At 38.5% G+C, this 16,152-nt stretch overlaps 2 protein-coding genes across 5 annotated transcripts in view; one reads left to right on the forward strand and one right to left on the reverse strand.

Annotated features, from left to right (window-relative positions):
• Positions 1-6,048, forward strand: part of LOC135208439 (zinc finger protein OZF-like) — a 34,128-nt gene extending 28,080 nt beyond the window's left edge. For all 4 annotated transcript variants that reach the window (XM_064240623.1, XM_064240621.1, XM_064240620.1 and 1 more), the window contains one exon: positions 2,564-6,048. In XM_064240623.1, coding sequence (XP_064096693.1) covers positions 3,211-4,761 — 1,551 coding nt within the window. In that variant the 5' untranslated portion in view covers positions 2,564-3,210 and the 3' untranslated portion in view covers positions 4,762-6,048. The remainder of the gene's footprint in view (positions 1-2,563) is intronic.
• The window catches only part of LOC135208437 (uncharacterized), a 579,462-nt gene that overhangs the window by 17,841 nt on the left and 545,469 nt on the right, over positions 1-16,152 (reverse strand). The window lies entirely within an intron of this gene.

Consider the following 16,152-nt stretch of genomic DNA (forward strand, 5'->3'; position numbering starts at 1 on the left):
GGTTAATGACGATCCGGTTTTATGGTGCTTGTCTTGCACCATAAAATCAGCGATTTATGGCACCATAACAGGATGAGTTTTAGTTATCAGTGCCACAAGGGGCCAATAAGAGTTATGGCGCCATAACATACCTAACAGAGGCGCCATGAACCAAAACTCTATGCTATAGATTGCCGGGTTATGGTTAATGGTGGTTTTTGCTTGTCAGCCCCCTGCTGAGAACAGAACCCCGCCGATAACTGGGGACTGCCTGTACGAGGGTTAGTATCTCAAGATCGATTCTCAGATCGTCTCATCATACACTTGAGTAGTCAAGGAAAATTTGATTGGGTCCTGTTGCATCTCCCTTCAAGGAGAGAAAATTGGGAGTTTCACGCCTCGGGGAAACTAGGGTTTTTCCTTGGGATATAAATACCCTCGATTTTCATTTGGCAGACATCTTTGCGCCAATTTCTCAGCACTTTGATCTCAGGAATAAGACAGCTGCTTCCCCCTGTGAATACTCACACTGCTTGAGGCCCTTGCGCTTCCAGGAGAGAGAGGATTTCTTAGGGGTGCCACATTCCTTTCTTGTGAGGGCATTCTCAACTAGATACTAAATACATTTTCTCCTTCTCACACTCCTTGAGGCCCTTGCCCTTCCAGGAGAGAGAGGATTACTTAGGGGTGCCACATTCCTTGCTTGTGAGGGTATTCTCAACTTGATACTAAATGCATTTTCTCCGGACAAGGAGTTCATTCAGTTTTAAGACACCCAATCAAGGTCTCTTCTCTGTTGCCATGACAGGGGCAATTCTTCTTTACCTTGGAGGGGTCCTGTGCTGACTGCAGATGGTTCTCTCTCTGCTTCATGCGGACTCGGGTCTCTCACTATTTTCCTTGCTGTGAACGATGTTCCTCTCCCAACAAGAAACTGCAAACCTGGAGGACATCACAGTGGTGTGTCTCCCAGCAGTCTCCAGACTGGATCTGTGATCCTTCACTTTCTGTAAGGCTTAACTTCATTGAATGCAATCATTCCTGAAGTATTCTGTTTTATAGAGACTGTCCCAATCGTAAATCCTGAGTTGTCTCAACCCAGAAGAACAGTCCTTTACTTGGTTATTCCTCTCTCTTTTCAGAGAATTGACGGATACTGTGGTGTGTAGTCAAGGGTTGTGATAGGGTAACTGCCTTGCAAGACCTTTGGGTCTTCGTAACCATTTGACTCAACCATATGGTCAGACCCCCTAAGAAGTCTCAGACTCCGAAGGTTGATCGCAGAAACAACTGCCTTCTTCTGCTTATCTTCTGGGAAGAGGGGCAGAAGGAAAGATAATGCTCATAACAGGTGTTCCTCTTTTGATGGTACATTGTCGAGTCTTTGGACTTAACAGCGACATACCTGAGACCTGGTAAGTGGATAGTATCATTCAGGAAGTATCTGCTCCCTTCAGGGACTTGGTCATCTTCCATCGAACTTCTACCTCTGCTGTGTAACAGCCAGTTCATCTAAGAGCTAGTTGTCATTGGTGTCCTGTTGGTGCCTTAGAAGCCTCCCTTCGGGATAGTTTCTCCTTCGGCCTTTGTTAGAGAATGAGAGAGGTCTACTAACAGCCTTAATCTTTTCCTCTTTTGAATGATGAAGGAATTAGGCTGGTGCTCGATCAACGGTAACCTTTTCAATATGCTTGTATATTCTCGCGACATACGTCTGTTACTAGGCGCATACCTGTAGGGTGGTTGTCTTAAAGTGTGTGAATGAGATGATAATTACCTTCTCGTTAACGTCCTGAAACCCAAGGCAACCTTTCGGACCCCCCTGAGAGTTTTGGGATCACCTTCATTTACATTTCATTGATCATTAAGTTATTTATTTCATTCCACTACAGCGCTGAATGACCAATATAGGTCCCAGTGCTTGGGCTTGTCCCCAAATTTCATAATTTATCCATTTATTCAATACTCCATTATCACTATCACTATGCTATATGCACTCCTAACAGTGTAACTATCATGTTTTTCTGCCTGCACAAAGTTGCCAACCAAGGGGAATTTTTTTATGCATTATTATTTGTAATAATTATATACTGTATACATATCTGCATTTGCTTTTGACATGTAGTGCAAGTCATATTCAAGATTAATAACTAAATTACAAACTGGGGATTACTTGAGACTTATTAAGGTAACAGGTACATACTAAGCTGTATAACTTTTAATTAAATGAATTATGTAAGGAGTTGCTTGCATAACCCCTATTTAAGTAGCAATTTAACATAACTTTTGTATGAAGATATACAAATTGTAAAAAGCCATGAGACTAAGTGACAGACTTCTATGATGAGCATTCATGAAACATTACCATTTTAGCTAGTTGCTCATGAAATACATGATAAGGAAGATGATGAACTTCTGTGATGGTGGGCAGTCTTATCTTAATTGTAAACTCATCAGTTTTAAGCATGAGTTAGAACTATACATTTTCTAAGAAATTAGTAATGTGCTGATTTTACTTATGAAACAATAATTATTCTAGGTTCAATATTTTATTTCAAAAGGTTTCTTGCTGTTTTTCTTTCAGAATCAGAAAATGTTTTCTTACTGAGTAAGAGGCCAGTCTTCCAGATGGAACAAACTCGGGCTTTGGGATGTACGTATTACTTGGTACCAAATACAGTAAGACATATCTAAAGTACGACCATTGTTTGTGTTCCATTTGCATATCATCTGTGGTTTGCTTAAAGAATATTTTGACATCGCTATAAAGTGTCAAAAAAGCAATTTTCACTAAAGAGAATATAAACATTTTTAATATGAGTTTGACTTTTCACATAAGTTTGACTTTTCACATATTTAAATAATACACTAGTTATTTGTAAAAGAAGCAAGGTATTTTCAGGAATTTAGTTCTGTTTTTAAGAGAATTTATTTGTTTGTTTATATGTATTGTTACTAGTATTCATTGTTTATGATATCTCAGTAGTATTCATGGAAGTTGACGTATTAATGGTTCAAATATATAAAATAATGTCTGTAAGATTCAAATTACTATTTCAAATTTTAAGCCTTCTCTAGGTCACAGAACCTTTAAATGGTTACAGTATTTGTGATTATTTTTCAGTTTAAGGAAAACCTGTACTACTACATATTTTTAAATATGGTACTGTTTGAGCTATTTTAGTAAACAAGTAAGTTTATATACATTCTGTATGAATTATAATAGTGGTCATGGCATCAATACAAAGTGTTTTAAGGGATAAATATGAGGATAAGGAAAAAGCAACTTCTCAAGATATATCATGTAAAGAAGATTTTAATGTTACTTACATTACAGTTAAGGAGGAAAAAGTTTATAACCTTGCGCATGATTTAGGCAATTTTGAAAAGAGAGAGGAAGGTAAAGTTCATGAATTTAATAGTGAAGATGATGGAGAAATTGTTGATGCTGTCCATGATCAAAATAATGAAGTAGACAAGTTGAAATACCTCATTCATGAAGCTATTAATGAAGAACACTTTTTAAGTTACCAAACCTCCCTAGATAATAAAGATGTTGAGGATGAAAACCTTGTAAAGAAATATGATAATGAAAGAGATGAAAATGGTGACACTGCAGATAGAGATGACAGTGAAGATTCTAACAGTGACCAAACAGACAAAATTAGTGATAATGAAGGCAAAGAATTTCCTCAATCATTTGGAATAATGGGAGATTTCTCCAAGTATTCAGAAAGCAAAAAATTTAAGTGTGAATTGTGTGGGAAAGGGTTTCCACGGAGGACTCATTTAGAAAATCACAAGGTAGTTCATACAGGCGAACGGAATTTTAAGTGTGATTCATGTGAGAAAAAGTTCTCTCGAAAGTCAACTTTAGTTCGTCATCAGGTTGTTCATTCAGGTGTGAAAAAATATGAGTGTCCAGTTTGTGGGAAGGATTTTTTTAGAAAAGCTCACATGATTGAGCATACCTTAATACATAGTGGAGTTAAGAACTTCATCTGTGAACTCTGTGGGAAGGGATTCTCACTTCGCTCACATTTAACGTCTCATATGTTTTCACACACGCAGATCAAGAGATTCAGCTGTGAAGTTTGCCAGAAAGGTTTTTCAATGAAATCTGGACTTGTGAAGCATCGGCGTGTTCACACAGGTGAGAAAAGATTTAAATGCAATTTATGTGAAAAGTATTTTAGTCAGAGTTCTGTTTTGACAAAACATATGTTGATTCACACAGGAGAAAAGAATTTTGCATGTGAAGTTTGTGGAAGGTTGTTCTCTCATAAGTCTAAAGTAACAGTTCACATGCGAGTTCATACAAAGGAGAAAAATTATGTTTGCGATATCTGTGATTTCCGTTTTTCTTTGAAGTCAAACCTAGAAAGACACAGAATTGTTCATAGTGGTGAAAGAAACCATAAATGTCACATTTGCCAAAAAACTTTTGCTCAGAAAGCCCATTTAAAGGGACATATGATTGTTCATGCTGACAATAGAAATTATAGGTGCCCTGTTTGTAAAAAGAAATATTTAAGATATGCTAGTTTTAAGAAACACATTGATGAAAATCACTTAGAAGGAAGCAGTACAGAATCCTTTGTGTATATTGCTGATCAGATGGCTACAACAAGCTCTGTTAAAGTTGAAACTCCCAGTCCTGAATCAAGAATGCTTGCATCAAAGTCAGAAAGCTTAGATGAAGAAGTTAATGATAGTCTGCCAAAGGAATTCACCAGTGTCCATGTCAAGCCAGAAAAAATTGAGGCTAAGGAAGAAGTTTGAACTGCTAAACAAACTGAAGAAGAGTGCTTGTATATTTAAAATGAAGTTGTATATCTGTATAAACTTTACATGCTAAAATTTTATATTAAAAATTTTTCTTGCCTCAATAAGTTTGATCCATAAATACTAATGAAAAAGCCTTTGCTTCTGCATAGAGAAATGAGAATTATCACTAGATTTTAGTGTCAATTGGTTGTGATCATACACTTAAGTAGGTGAAGAGCTCCCATTTTTCTAAATTTTTTTTTTCCAGGGCCAAGATCTTAGATGTTTTGGAGTACATAAATTCTTTATTGTAGATTTTGTTGGGTTCATGATTAAAGGGATAACTAACCCTTAATTTTTTCCTCGCTTTTACATTTCTAAAAGCTTATTGTATTAAGTTATTTACAGTGACTGTTGTTTTCTTCTGTATTTGCACACACATGCTCATTCACATTTGGTATTCATGCATATCAAGACCTCTCCTAAGCAACACCTCTTGAACTCCATCTGACCCAAGACCACACATTCTTGGTCTGCATCTTTAGTCTCCATCTCCCAAAACTTCTAAATTGTGTATTCATTTTGCCAGTGGATCAGCCTTCATTCTAAAATCACCTTGAAAGTATCTGATTCATCTTTTCACCTACTTTCTTTGATCCTCATTCATAGTCGCACTTAATCAATTAAAGAAGAGTTATCTCAATGAATTTGTGATTTATTTCAACTTTTGCTTCTGTAGATCATTCTTTTCTCTTCAAAACTGGTTGTGTTGCTTTTGGCACCATATTGTCTTTGATTCAGTTGTTAGAAAATTCACATTTGATCATAATTATGAGGTGTTGCTATTACCACAGGTATTATATGAATCATCCAGGTACATATTTTCACCATTCATACTAACATTTATTGATCTATATGAATCACCCTGATACATACTCTCACCATTCATTGATCTAAATATACTTTTGTTAGTAGTACAGTATTTGATTGTTTCACTGTTTCAGAGTTTTGATTGTTTCATTGTTTCAGAGTTTACATATTAAAACTTGCTACGGACTCTGAAATGTTGTACAGAAGCCAGTTCACATCTGATCATAACATGCAGTGTTGCTATTACCACAAATACTCATGTGGATCACCCAGGGACATACTTTCATTATTCATACCAACTTACATTTAGTATATAAAATATATGCATAGATATAAACTAGTACAGTGTTTCATTGCTACTTTGTAATGTTGTACTCTTGCCTGGCCAATTTGCACCTCATTGTTTATGTACAACTGATATAACAAACTTTCATGTTTGTTATATCAGTTCTGACACCAAAAAGAGGTATTGAACATGTAACAGGAGTTTGGTGAGAGCATTTCTCTGGGGAAGACTTCAAGAGAAAACATATTGTACAGTCCTTGATGATTTTGTTTTTTGGGGGGTGGGGTGGGGGGGGGGGGCAATTTGACTTGAGGGCAGCTATAGTAGATTCACATCAACTGTGCATTTGATGACTAGGCCCGTCCCTTACAACGCTCCTGATCGGCTATTGATAAGCCAATCGCAGGGCTGGAAACTCTCTCGAGAGTTCACGTAGAAAGGATGAATGTTCCACCTCTCCTGAGGATACTTTTGAAAGATGTATCCCTTGGAAGTGGAACATACATCCTGCTTATGTGAACTCTTGAGAGAGACTTGATAGTTTCCAGCCCTGTGATTGGGTTATCAACAGCCAATCAGGAGTGTCGTAAGGGACGGGGCTAGACATCAGATGCACAGTTGATGTGAATCTTTTATAGTCTGCCTTTGCTACCCATTCATGCCCACCAGTGTATTTTCCCCACATCTACTGAAAGCCTGTTAAAATTCATGGTACTCATTTGAAATGATGTACAGTGGTCCCCCCGTATTGGCGGGGGATGCGTACCAGACCCCCCATGAATAGTTAGAACCCGCAAATGTTTGGAACCCCTATAAAAACGCTAAAAACAGCCTATTTTGTCAGTTAAAACTCAAGAAAAACCACTACAAATTTTCATACTTGGTTTTTTTAATAGTTTTATCACAAAAAGTGCATTTTATGATGAAATTGATTAAAAAAACCAGGAATTTGTGGATATTTCTCATAGAAAAATACAGCGAATGCGCAAATTTTCCGCGAATAATGTGGGGAAATGTTCCCGAGGGAAATGCGCGAATGTGTGAGTCCGCGAATACGGGGGCCCCACTGTAATATGAAACTTTAAAAATTTTTCATGAAACTTTTTGAACGTTGCAGTTCAGCCTCACTTTAGAGTATTCAGATAATGCAGTACAAAATATGCTAGTTTAAAGTACATGCATACTTTGAAGAACATTCATCTATCATGGGCTTGGAGTTAACTTTGAGAAGAGAATGTCAGTGAAGTGGTCCAACCAAGTGATCTTGAAGAGGTCTTTGTTATTTTTAAAAATTTGTCTTTTTACTACTGATCATTGCCTAGTATACTAAATTGGAGTATGTTTTGCTCTTGTAAAGAAGTAACTAAAACTTTGAGGAGCTTTATCAGGAGTTATCTTGGTACTAGTGAAAATTGGTATGTACAGTAATTGAGATTTGGTAGGATGAGGATATTAAACTTTTATAGGATCTTGGACTTGGAAACTCAATATTAAAGTTTGTTCAAAAGATAGTGAGGAAGAAGTTTAGTTATTTACTTGAGTAAAAGGTTTCCCAGATGACTAAGTAAGATTGTATTTCGGAGCTTGGTTCAGTCAAAACTAAGTTGTCATCATTAAGGTGGAGGTGATTAGGTTTAGGACAGGCTAGTAGAAGAGAATAGAGTTCCCAACTTATCTACAACCTTGGAAATCATAAGTTTAGGAGACAGTATTAGCTCTCATCACTTGGAGTGTAATGGAATGTTGAAGAGAGAGGCTTATCTGAGAGATGACAATATACAGGGATTCAGAAAGAATGGAAGAGGGTACCTATTTGGTATTACATAGTCCTATTCAATCAAGAGTTAAAAGGGTTATCATGGAACCAGTATAACTATTAAATTTATAGTGACTCGAATAATTATCTCTGACAATTTTTGAGAATTGATTAAAGTGTATATGTACTGTTGTCCATCAGCTTTTGGGATATCTCCGTTGCCTCATTTAATTATGTTGCATTAGGGTGACCAATTATCTTTAATCAGGGGGACCAAATGTTCCAGGACCTTCCCCTGTTATGAGTTTGACTTTCCTTGCTTAGGGATACTTTTAAGAGCACACTATTGTTCATATACTGTTGTAGGTTTGTTTGTATTCATGTATCTGATATATGTATGATTTGTTATTGATTTTAGCGATATCAAATATATTTTTATACATACCTTTTGGCTTATTCCATAGTATAGGTCTTTAAAAAAAATGAGAAAAAAATATGAATGATAGGGAACTTGTTCCTTGTAAAAATGAGAAAAAGACAGTGGACCCCTGCCTATTTGCTTATTGGATTCACAGCTTCACCTATTTCCAGATTGAGCAATATTCACATGGAGAATTATTCACTAATTACTACAGTATTTTCATATAATTTTCATGACTTAACTGCATTTCTCTATTCACTTAGAGAGAAATATTCACTAACTACTACTGTATTTTCATATTTTAATATTCACTAATTACTACGGTACTGTATTTTCATATTTTAATATTCACTAATTACTACTGTATTTTCATATGATTTTCATGATTAACTGCATTTTTTAGATAAAACTGATTGAAAAACTAAAGTTTAATCATTTTTAGAGTTTTTTTATTTTTGTTTTTGAACTATCAAAATGGGCAGTTATAAGCATTTGTATAGAAGGGTGTCATGTATTCACGGATTTTAGCTATTCGTGGGGTGTTGTGGTATCCATCCCCCCGAATAGGAGGCGACTGTATGCAGTATGCTTTTGGGATAGTAAATAGCATGGAATCTAGTCAGTGACATACAGTAGTATAATCAGTAACATGGTTATTGAGCAATTGAAACCTTAGTGCTGGCCTGCAGTAATGAGAACTTAAACAAGGGAGTAGCTAATGAAGTGAGCATTTATTTCTACAGTTGTGTGTTTATCTTCAAAGCAGGCTGACAATGTAAAGGTAGCAATGCTAACAAAATTTAATATGTACCATAGTTTGATAGCAGGCAAACAGAGACTATAGAATCTGAAAAGTGGTAAATGGGTACAGGTCTTGAGAAAAGTGAGACAAAAAATATGAATGATAGGGAACTTGTTCCATGCAAAAATTAGAACAAGACCTGAAATGAGGAGGGAATGCGGGAAGTAGAAAAATCTGATTCCTAGGTGAAGGTGCTTATTTTGGGGGTGGGATACATATGAAAGGGAAGAGAAATAGAGGAATTAGGAAGGAATAACAGGTAGGCTGAGATTAGGGTATAGTTATTCACAGCAAATTTCTTGTTGTGATTACAGTGGGTACATGAATTTTGTGGAGTGACATTCACCAGTGCCCGGATGTTTATTTATCAGGATTTATAATTTCATATAGTACTAAACAAGTTTGATGTTCTGCTGAACAAACCTTTGGTCTTAACAATAGGATAATCTTCTAGCACTAGCTGGAAATGGATAAAAAATAGCCTAAGATTGTAATGCAAGGTATCTGTGGCATCTGGCAAATCGTGAGTATACAAGGTGGAAGCTGGTCACCAACCAGGCTTTGAAGCTTGTGACACATTAGTCTTTCTTCAACCACCTTGGAGTGTGGATGCTCTCATTTGCTCTTCTCCTTCCCAATCTGGCTTCTTTGTTTAGCCTGTGATTCTTTTGTGCTTTTGAGCTTGTGTGCCTGCTTGTGTGTTATCTTGGATTCAGCCAAGAAGTCTAGGCGCCATCAATGCTTGTGTCTGGGAGTCCCAGGATTTACTTGTTTAAGGTTTTTGGGGTTTTTGGCTTCCTCCCTGACTGACCCGCATTCCACTTGCAGTAGGGGCCATTCCAATTTTTGTAATATCACTAATCCTTGCCTGGAATGCCATTCCTGGTCTGTGTCGCAGTGGTAGAATTTCTACAAGAAGAGGGAGCACTGTATCTACTTGTCCTTCTTGGGAAGGATTCTTGCCTCCTAGAGAGGAAAATTCTGCTTTCCCTTTTTCAAGAATTTTTCCCTCTGCTACATCTTCTGTTGATGCCCTGACTCCTACCTTTTCTTCCATTGATTTGCCTTTGAAAGTATCTGTAGTTGCGCTGTGTGATTTTGAGTACAGGTACACAATGGCTACAAAAGGTTGAGACTCAAGGGTGATTAGCACTGCTGCCATATTTTCTTAAACCCATTCAAACTTTTCAGGAAAAAGAGTGACAATTTGGTATATTTGGCAAAATTTTTGAGTGGCGCAGCCATTTCCTTTTGTATGGATGATTAAGGGAAGTGACCACCAAGAGTCACAGTAATAAGAGGATTGTCTGTCACCTCCCTTCATTCGTTGGTACAAAAGCAAAACACTGAGATCAAAACATTATACTATTTATAATTGGACCTTGTTGTACATTTTTCGAGTTGCTTAATGCAAGATTTATTTAGGGTTATTTATGTATAGATATATATATATATATATAACCTTAATTAAATTGTGCATGTGTGTGTAGATGTGTACATATATTACTATAAATCTAAGCCACTTGTGAATAAAAGCAAACAGCTGGACAGTACGCTCTTTTATGTCCACTCTCGGGATTAACCCTAACCTCAAGGGTTATCCTGAAAATGAACCTTTTTGGATTAGGACTAAATACCTCCTTTGGCAAGATAGGAAACGTGTCAACGCCGCTAATTTTAGGAAAGTCTCGACCTTTTGTAGCTAGAGTACAGTCTACGGTTACCAGTGGCGCCATAAAATCAGTGATATATGGTGCCATAACACACACAGTTTCGGCATTGCTAATAGTTATGGTGCCATAACAGACCTAACAGAGGTGCCATTAACCAGTTATCGGCGCCACATGCACGTAAATCGCAGATTTACAGTTATTAGCGGTTTTTGCTCAGCACCCTGCTGAGTACTGAACCCCTGCAGATAACCGGGTACTGTCTGTATTACATTCCCCCCCCCCCCCACTGGAGGTAATCTTCCTCCCGGGATAGAGGAGGCAACCCTCTCTTGTTCCTTTCTTTCAGATGGGGATTCACACAAGATGGCGGCTGTGTGGGCTTTGCCAGGCCTACAGATAACTCCCTTGTTGGAAGACCTGTTGTCCCATTTCATTCCTCCTGGTCTCCTCTACTTTGGCTCTCGTATGCTGCCACCTAGTTGGATGCCATCGACAATTATGACGCATACTGGGTCACCATCAGCAGTTATGGCGTCTACCTGGTAGCCCTTTATCTCCCCATCAGTGAGGCCATCGACTCAGGCTGCCTTTCCAAATGCAGTGACATCACTCCCAGCAGCCTCTCCGCTTGTGACGTCACTCCCATCGCCTGTTGCCGTCATGTCACTCCCAGCTAATATGCCAAGAAAAAGGTGTTAGGTTTGTAAACTTTTGGGACAGATTTATAGGGAATAAAAAACATATAAAAGAGATGGAACTCACTTGAATTTATTAGGAACAAAACTAATAGGAAACCTTCTCGACAAAAACCTCTTAAAACACCTCAGTGAACTGAACATTCAAGGGAACAAGTCGGAAAACTCCCAGAATCTGTTTAGTAATAGCACTGCAGGCAACTGTGACAGTAAGGAAAACTAATAAAGCCACCGAGGACAAAAGAGAAGATAGAAAAGTCCCACAGAGTGGCACAGTTTAATGCACAATCTATTCAGAACAAAGTAGATCTTTCCAAAGCATTGGTAGCAGGTGAGGAATTAGACATGATAGGTATCACAGAAACATGGATACAAGAGGCAACAAGAGACTTCGTAGGAGAGTACCAGATAGTTGGATATAAATTGTTCAAAAAAGATACTCAATAAAAATGGTGGAGGCATTATGTTATATGTTAAGGACCACCTCAGTCCAGTAGAGAGTAAAATTACAACCATGCAAGAAGTGATTGGTATCAATATAAACAGTCTAGGGAAGATCACTCTTAATACTAGTGTACACCTCCCCACCAATCACAAATGTCCAATGAGGAGCGGTATGCACTACTAGGACAAGAGATAAACAACAAACTGCAAAATAATGGGAGATTTCAATGCAGCAGTACATTGGGACACTATGACCTCCGCATCAAATGTAGAAGGAAACTTTTAGATTTTGTAAGAAATTAATTCCTCCACTAATGGGTTGACAGACCCACTAGAGGAAACAAAATACTAAGACATCGTCCTACCAACAAAAGATAAGCTAGTGTCTGACCTTTCAGCAAGTGCAAATGTAGGCAAAAGCGAACATAAAATTATTTAATTTCAAATTAATGTTCAACATAAAAAAAGAGAAGAAGATATTAATGAGATTAGACTACCATCGACAAGACTTAAAAAAGCTAAAGGGGTACGTTAAAACTCTAGAGTACGACGAGAACATCGACATAGATAAGCACAGGGAAGCCGTTCTAGAGGAATTTACAGAAAAACTCTAGATATATACCATTAAGCAAATACTAACAAATGGCAACCCTTAGGCATAAAAAACTCTGTAGATTGGTGGACAAATTAGTAAGAAATACAAAGATAAATGAGGATAAGAGTTCATCAGTTTGTAAATAAACCCAAAAGAATTCTTTGCTCATGTTAATAGTAGGAAACCAATAAAAGGTTCCCTAAGGGACCTTTAAATATGAAGGGGCAGAACCATTGGAAAAAATATTTACAGAAGAGGACATTAAAAACAAAATGGACAAACTCAACAAGTTCAAATCTCCTTGCCCGGATTAATTAACTAAAAGAGGAGATAGTTCCTCACCTATATAAACTCTACAGAAAAAGTGCTGAACAAAGAAAGGCACCAAAAGGATGGAAACCAGGTAATGTGCCCCCAGTTTATAAAAAAAGGTCCAAGAGAAGAGCTGGGAAATTATAGACCAATCTGCCTGTCAGTCGTTTGTAAGATTTTTGAGTCCATAATTGCAGATCAAATTGTGGATCACATTGATAGAAACAACTTGTTAAACAGTCAACACAGTTTCAGACAAAACAGATCCTGCCTATCAAACCTCTTGGAGTTTTTTCAAAACATGCTTGGTTTTTACGACAGTAGTAGAGCAATAGATAAACTCTACTTAGATTTCCAAAAGGCCTTTGACAAAGTTCCACCCAAGGAACTAATGAAAATAGTTGGAGCTCTAGGATTTGTAGGAGAAATAGCAGACTGGATGGAAGACGGGCTAACTTATAGAAAACAGAGTTGTAATAAATGGTGAAGAATCAGAATGGGCAGATGTAACAAGTGGAGTTCCTCAGGATTCTGTCCTTGGCCTTCTCTTATTTTTTATTTACATTAATGACATTGATGTAGGCTTAACTAGCAGGATGACCAAATTTGCAGATGACTCCAAACTAGGTGTAAATGCAGCAGACCCAGATGCAGTGGAAAGTTTTAAGAAATGATCTAATGAAAATAGGAGAGTGGTCAAAAAGATGGCAAATGCCTTTTAACTTGGATAAGTGTAAAGTGTTACAAATAGGAACAAACATCTCTCATGCCAGCTACATGCTACTTGGGAATGACATAAATAGTGTAGAACAAGAGGAGGACCTTGGAGTCATTATTACTATGGACTTAAAATCCACAAAACAGTGCATAAAAGCTGAAAAGAAGGTACAGAAACTAGTGGGATACATAAAGAGGCAGTTCAAATACAGAAATAAGGAAACTGCTGCAGCTCTACATTTCAATACTTAGACCTCATCTTGAATATGCTGTACAGTTTTGGTCACCAACACTAAGAAAAGACACAAATAGATTAGAAGGGGTACGAGCAAGAGCCACAAAGTTAATTCCATCCATCAGACAAACCGGTTACCAAGATGACTAGAAAGCTTGAACATGTATGGTTTAGAAACGCAACGATTGCAAGGACAACTAATAGAAACATTCAAAATACTGAAAAGCATAACAAAAGTAGACAGTAGCAAACCAGACAAGATGGATGGAAACTAGAACTGAAGAGATACAAGACATCTCATTGCAGGAACTTCTTCACATACGACATATGTGACACGTGGGATAAACTGCCACCAGAAGTTGTAAATGGCAACAGTGTGGAGGAATTTAAAAGAAAGCTAGACAAAATTATTAGGACTGTGAAGGTACAGTAAAACCTGCTCCTAGAGATACGTGAGCACACGATGTCTCCTCACATAGAATAATAAGTCTTTGAGACATCCTAATCCTTGTAACTCCTTGTAACTGTACTAATTCCATTAAGTCATCACAGTAGATTGTCAACCCATTGGAGGCGTTCTTTCAAGCGATGGTTGATAGGCTGGACTCTGTGTTTCAAGAGAGGTATCCTGGAGTGTCAAGCAAGAAGCTTTGTAGGCCAGGAGCTTCTCCCCTTTCTCTTATTGCCTTCTCCTCCTCCTCCCCCTCGCTCTCGAGGCAGACGTTGGAGGATTCAGGACTTTGTTCCTGCTTCTTCTGAGGGTAAGAGAGGTGTTTCACCTCCTTCCCAGCACAGGTGTGACCCCTTCTCATGTGTGGAGGTGTTCCAGTTCGTGATGATCTTCTATTTCTCCATGGTCTTGGATCCTTTCATATTGGTAGAGGATGCTCTACAGCGCCTTTGGGTCAATCTTGAGGTGTACGCCTTCCCTCTGTTCTCCAGGCAGTGGTTCCCAGACCTTCTGTGTCTTTTGTCAGCAGTTCCGAGAGAAATTCCCCCTTGGCACAACCTTCTTTGCCAACCTCATGTAGAGAGGTTCCACCAGTTGGTAGGATCCCTATCTCTTCATGGCTGGAGACTGTCATGTATCTCCTCTGAGAGAGAGGCTTTTCTCGCAAGGCAGCAGGTCGGGTGTCCGCCTACCTCAGAAGGTCTTTGTTGTCAGCAGTTTAGTAGGACAAGTGGGCCATGTACAGTGATTGGTGTCATCAGTGGGATTTCTCTCCACTTGGAAACTTCTGTTCAGCAGATAGCAGATTTTCTAATCTCTCAGAAGCGAGTAAGGTCTTTCCGTCTCTGCTGTCAAAGGCTACAGGTCTGCCTTGGGGTTAGTCCTATGGCTCAAGGGAGTGGAAATCTCGTCATCCTGGGAAATCTCAGTGTTGTTCAGGAGTTTCGAACAATCCTGTTCATGAGCCACTACGTCAATTGTCAGCCAGGGATCTGACTCTAAAGACAGTTTTCCTGATGCCCTTAGCTTCCTCGAAAAGGGTTGGAGAGCTTCATGGCATGAGTTGTGATGTTAAAACACATCATTGGGATCTGTGGCCTTCGAATTTGTCTTTGAATTTGTGGCCAAGACTCAAAATTCCTCGTTGCATGATGACAGATCTGCCTTGTTTTCGATTCCCTCCCTGAATGAGTTCATGGATAGCGATCCGTAGGAGTTATTGCTGTCCCATCAGAGCTCTATGTTGCTATCTAAATTAGGTGTCATAGACTTTTTGTTAGCAGGAGCCAAAACCAAGAAAGAAGTGTCCAAGAATACCATTTGATTCTGGCTTTGTAAGGTGAATAAACAGGCATACTCTCTCTTGCTTTTTAAGAAGAACTTGTCTGTGCATAGGATTTTGAATATTGGTTCCTGGCTTTGGCAGACCACTTTCACTTCCTTTTACCTGAACGACATTGCCCTAAGGTCCTTGGACACTCATTTCCTTTGTTCAAGTGGTGGTTGCCCAACAAATTTTGTAGCTCACCCAGTGCCCCTGGCAGGACAGTTTGTATCTTACCTAAGAAGGTTGTGTGAAAAAGAGAATGTGTGAGTTGGCTGGCCTCCTCCTTTCTCTTTTCCCTTTCTTCTTCCTGCAGGCAGGTTGAAGAATAGACACATCATACGATGGAACTGGCCTGATACAGGTGAGTACGGTAGCTATACTGTGTTGCATTTATTTGGTTTGTATTCCATACATTTTCTCTCACAAGGGGAGGGAGGAGTGGTGACAAACCCCTTGTGGCCTACATGGTCTGTTGCTTGAACAGATGGAGTTCTCTTTATCTTCCATGAATGCAGTGAATCTGGACATGTATCATTGTGTTTAATCCCAGCAGGCTTAGTTTTTAGATAATCGCATATCTATTCTCTCACAGGCTCCGACCCCCTTCATTAGAACATGAACTTCTAGGGAGGCTGGTCAGGTGGGCTGAACCCCCAGTCAGTTCAGGGTATGTAACTTTTACAGTCACATTACAGAATAAGTTGCATCAATTGCCTTAATGTTTCATACAATAGGTATAGTATATGGAAGTATTCAGCAAGCAGTATCTGGCAACTCCAATTTGCCTGGCTGCGCAGGCATATGATGTGCTATGGTGATAGA

Source organism: Macrobrachium nipponense, chromosome 35, assembly GCF_015104395.2.
Source record: "Macrobrachium nipponense isolate FS-2020 chromosome 35, ASM1510439v2, whole genome shotgun sequence".
NCBI lineage: Eukaryota > Metazoa > Arthropoda > Malacostraca > Decapoda > Palaemonidae > Macrobrachium > Macrobrachium nipponense.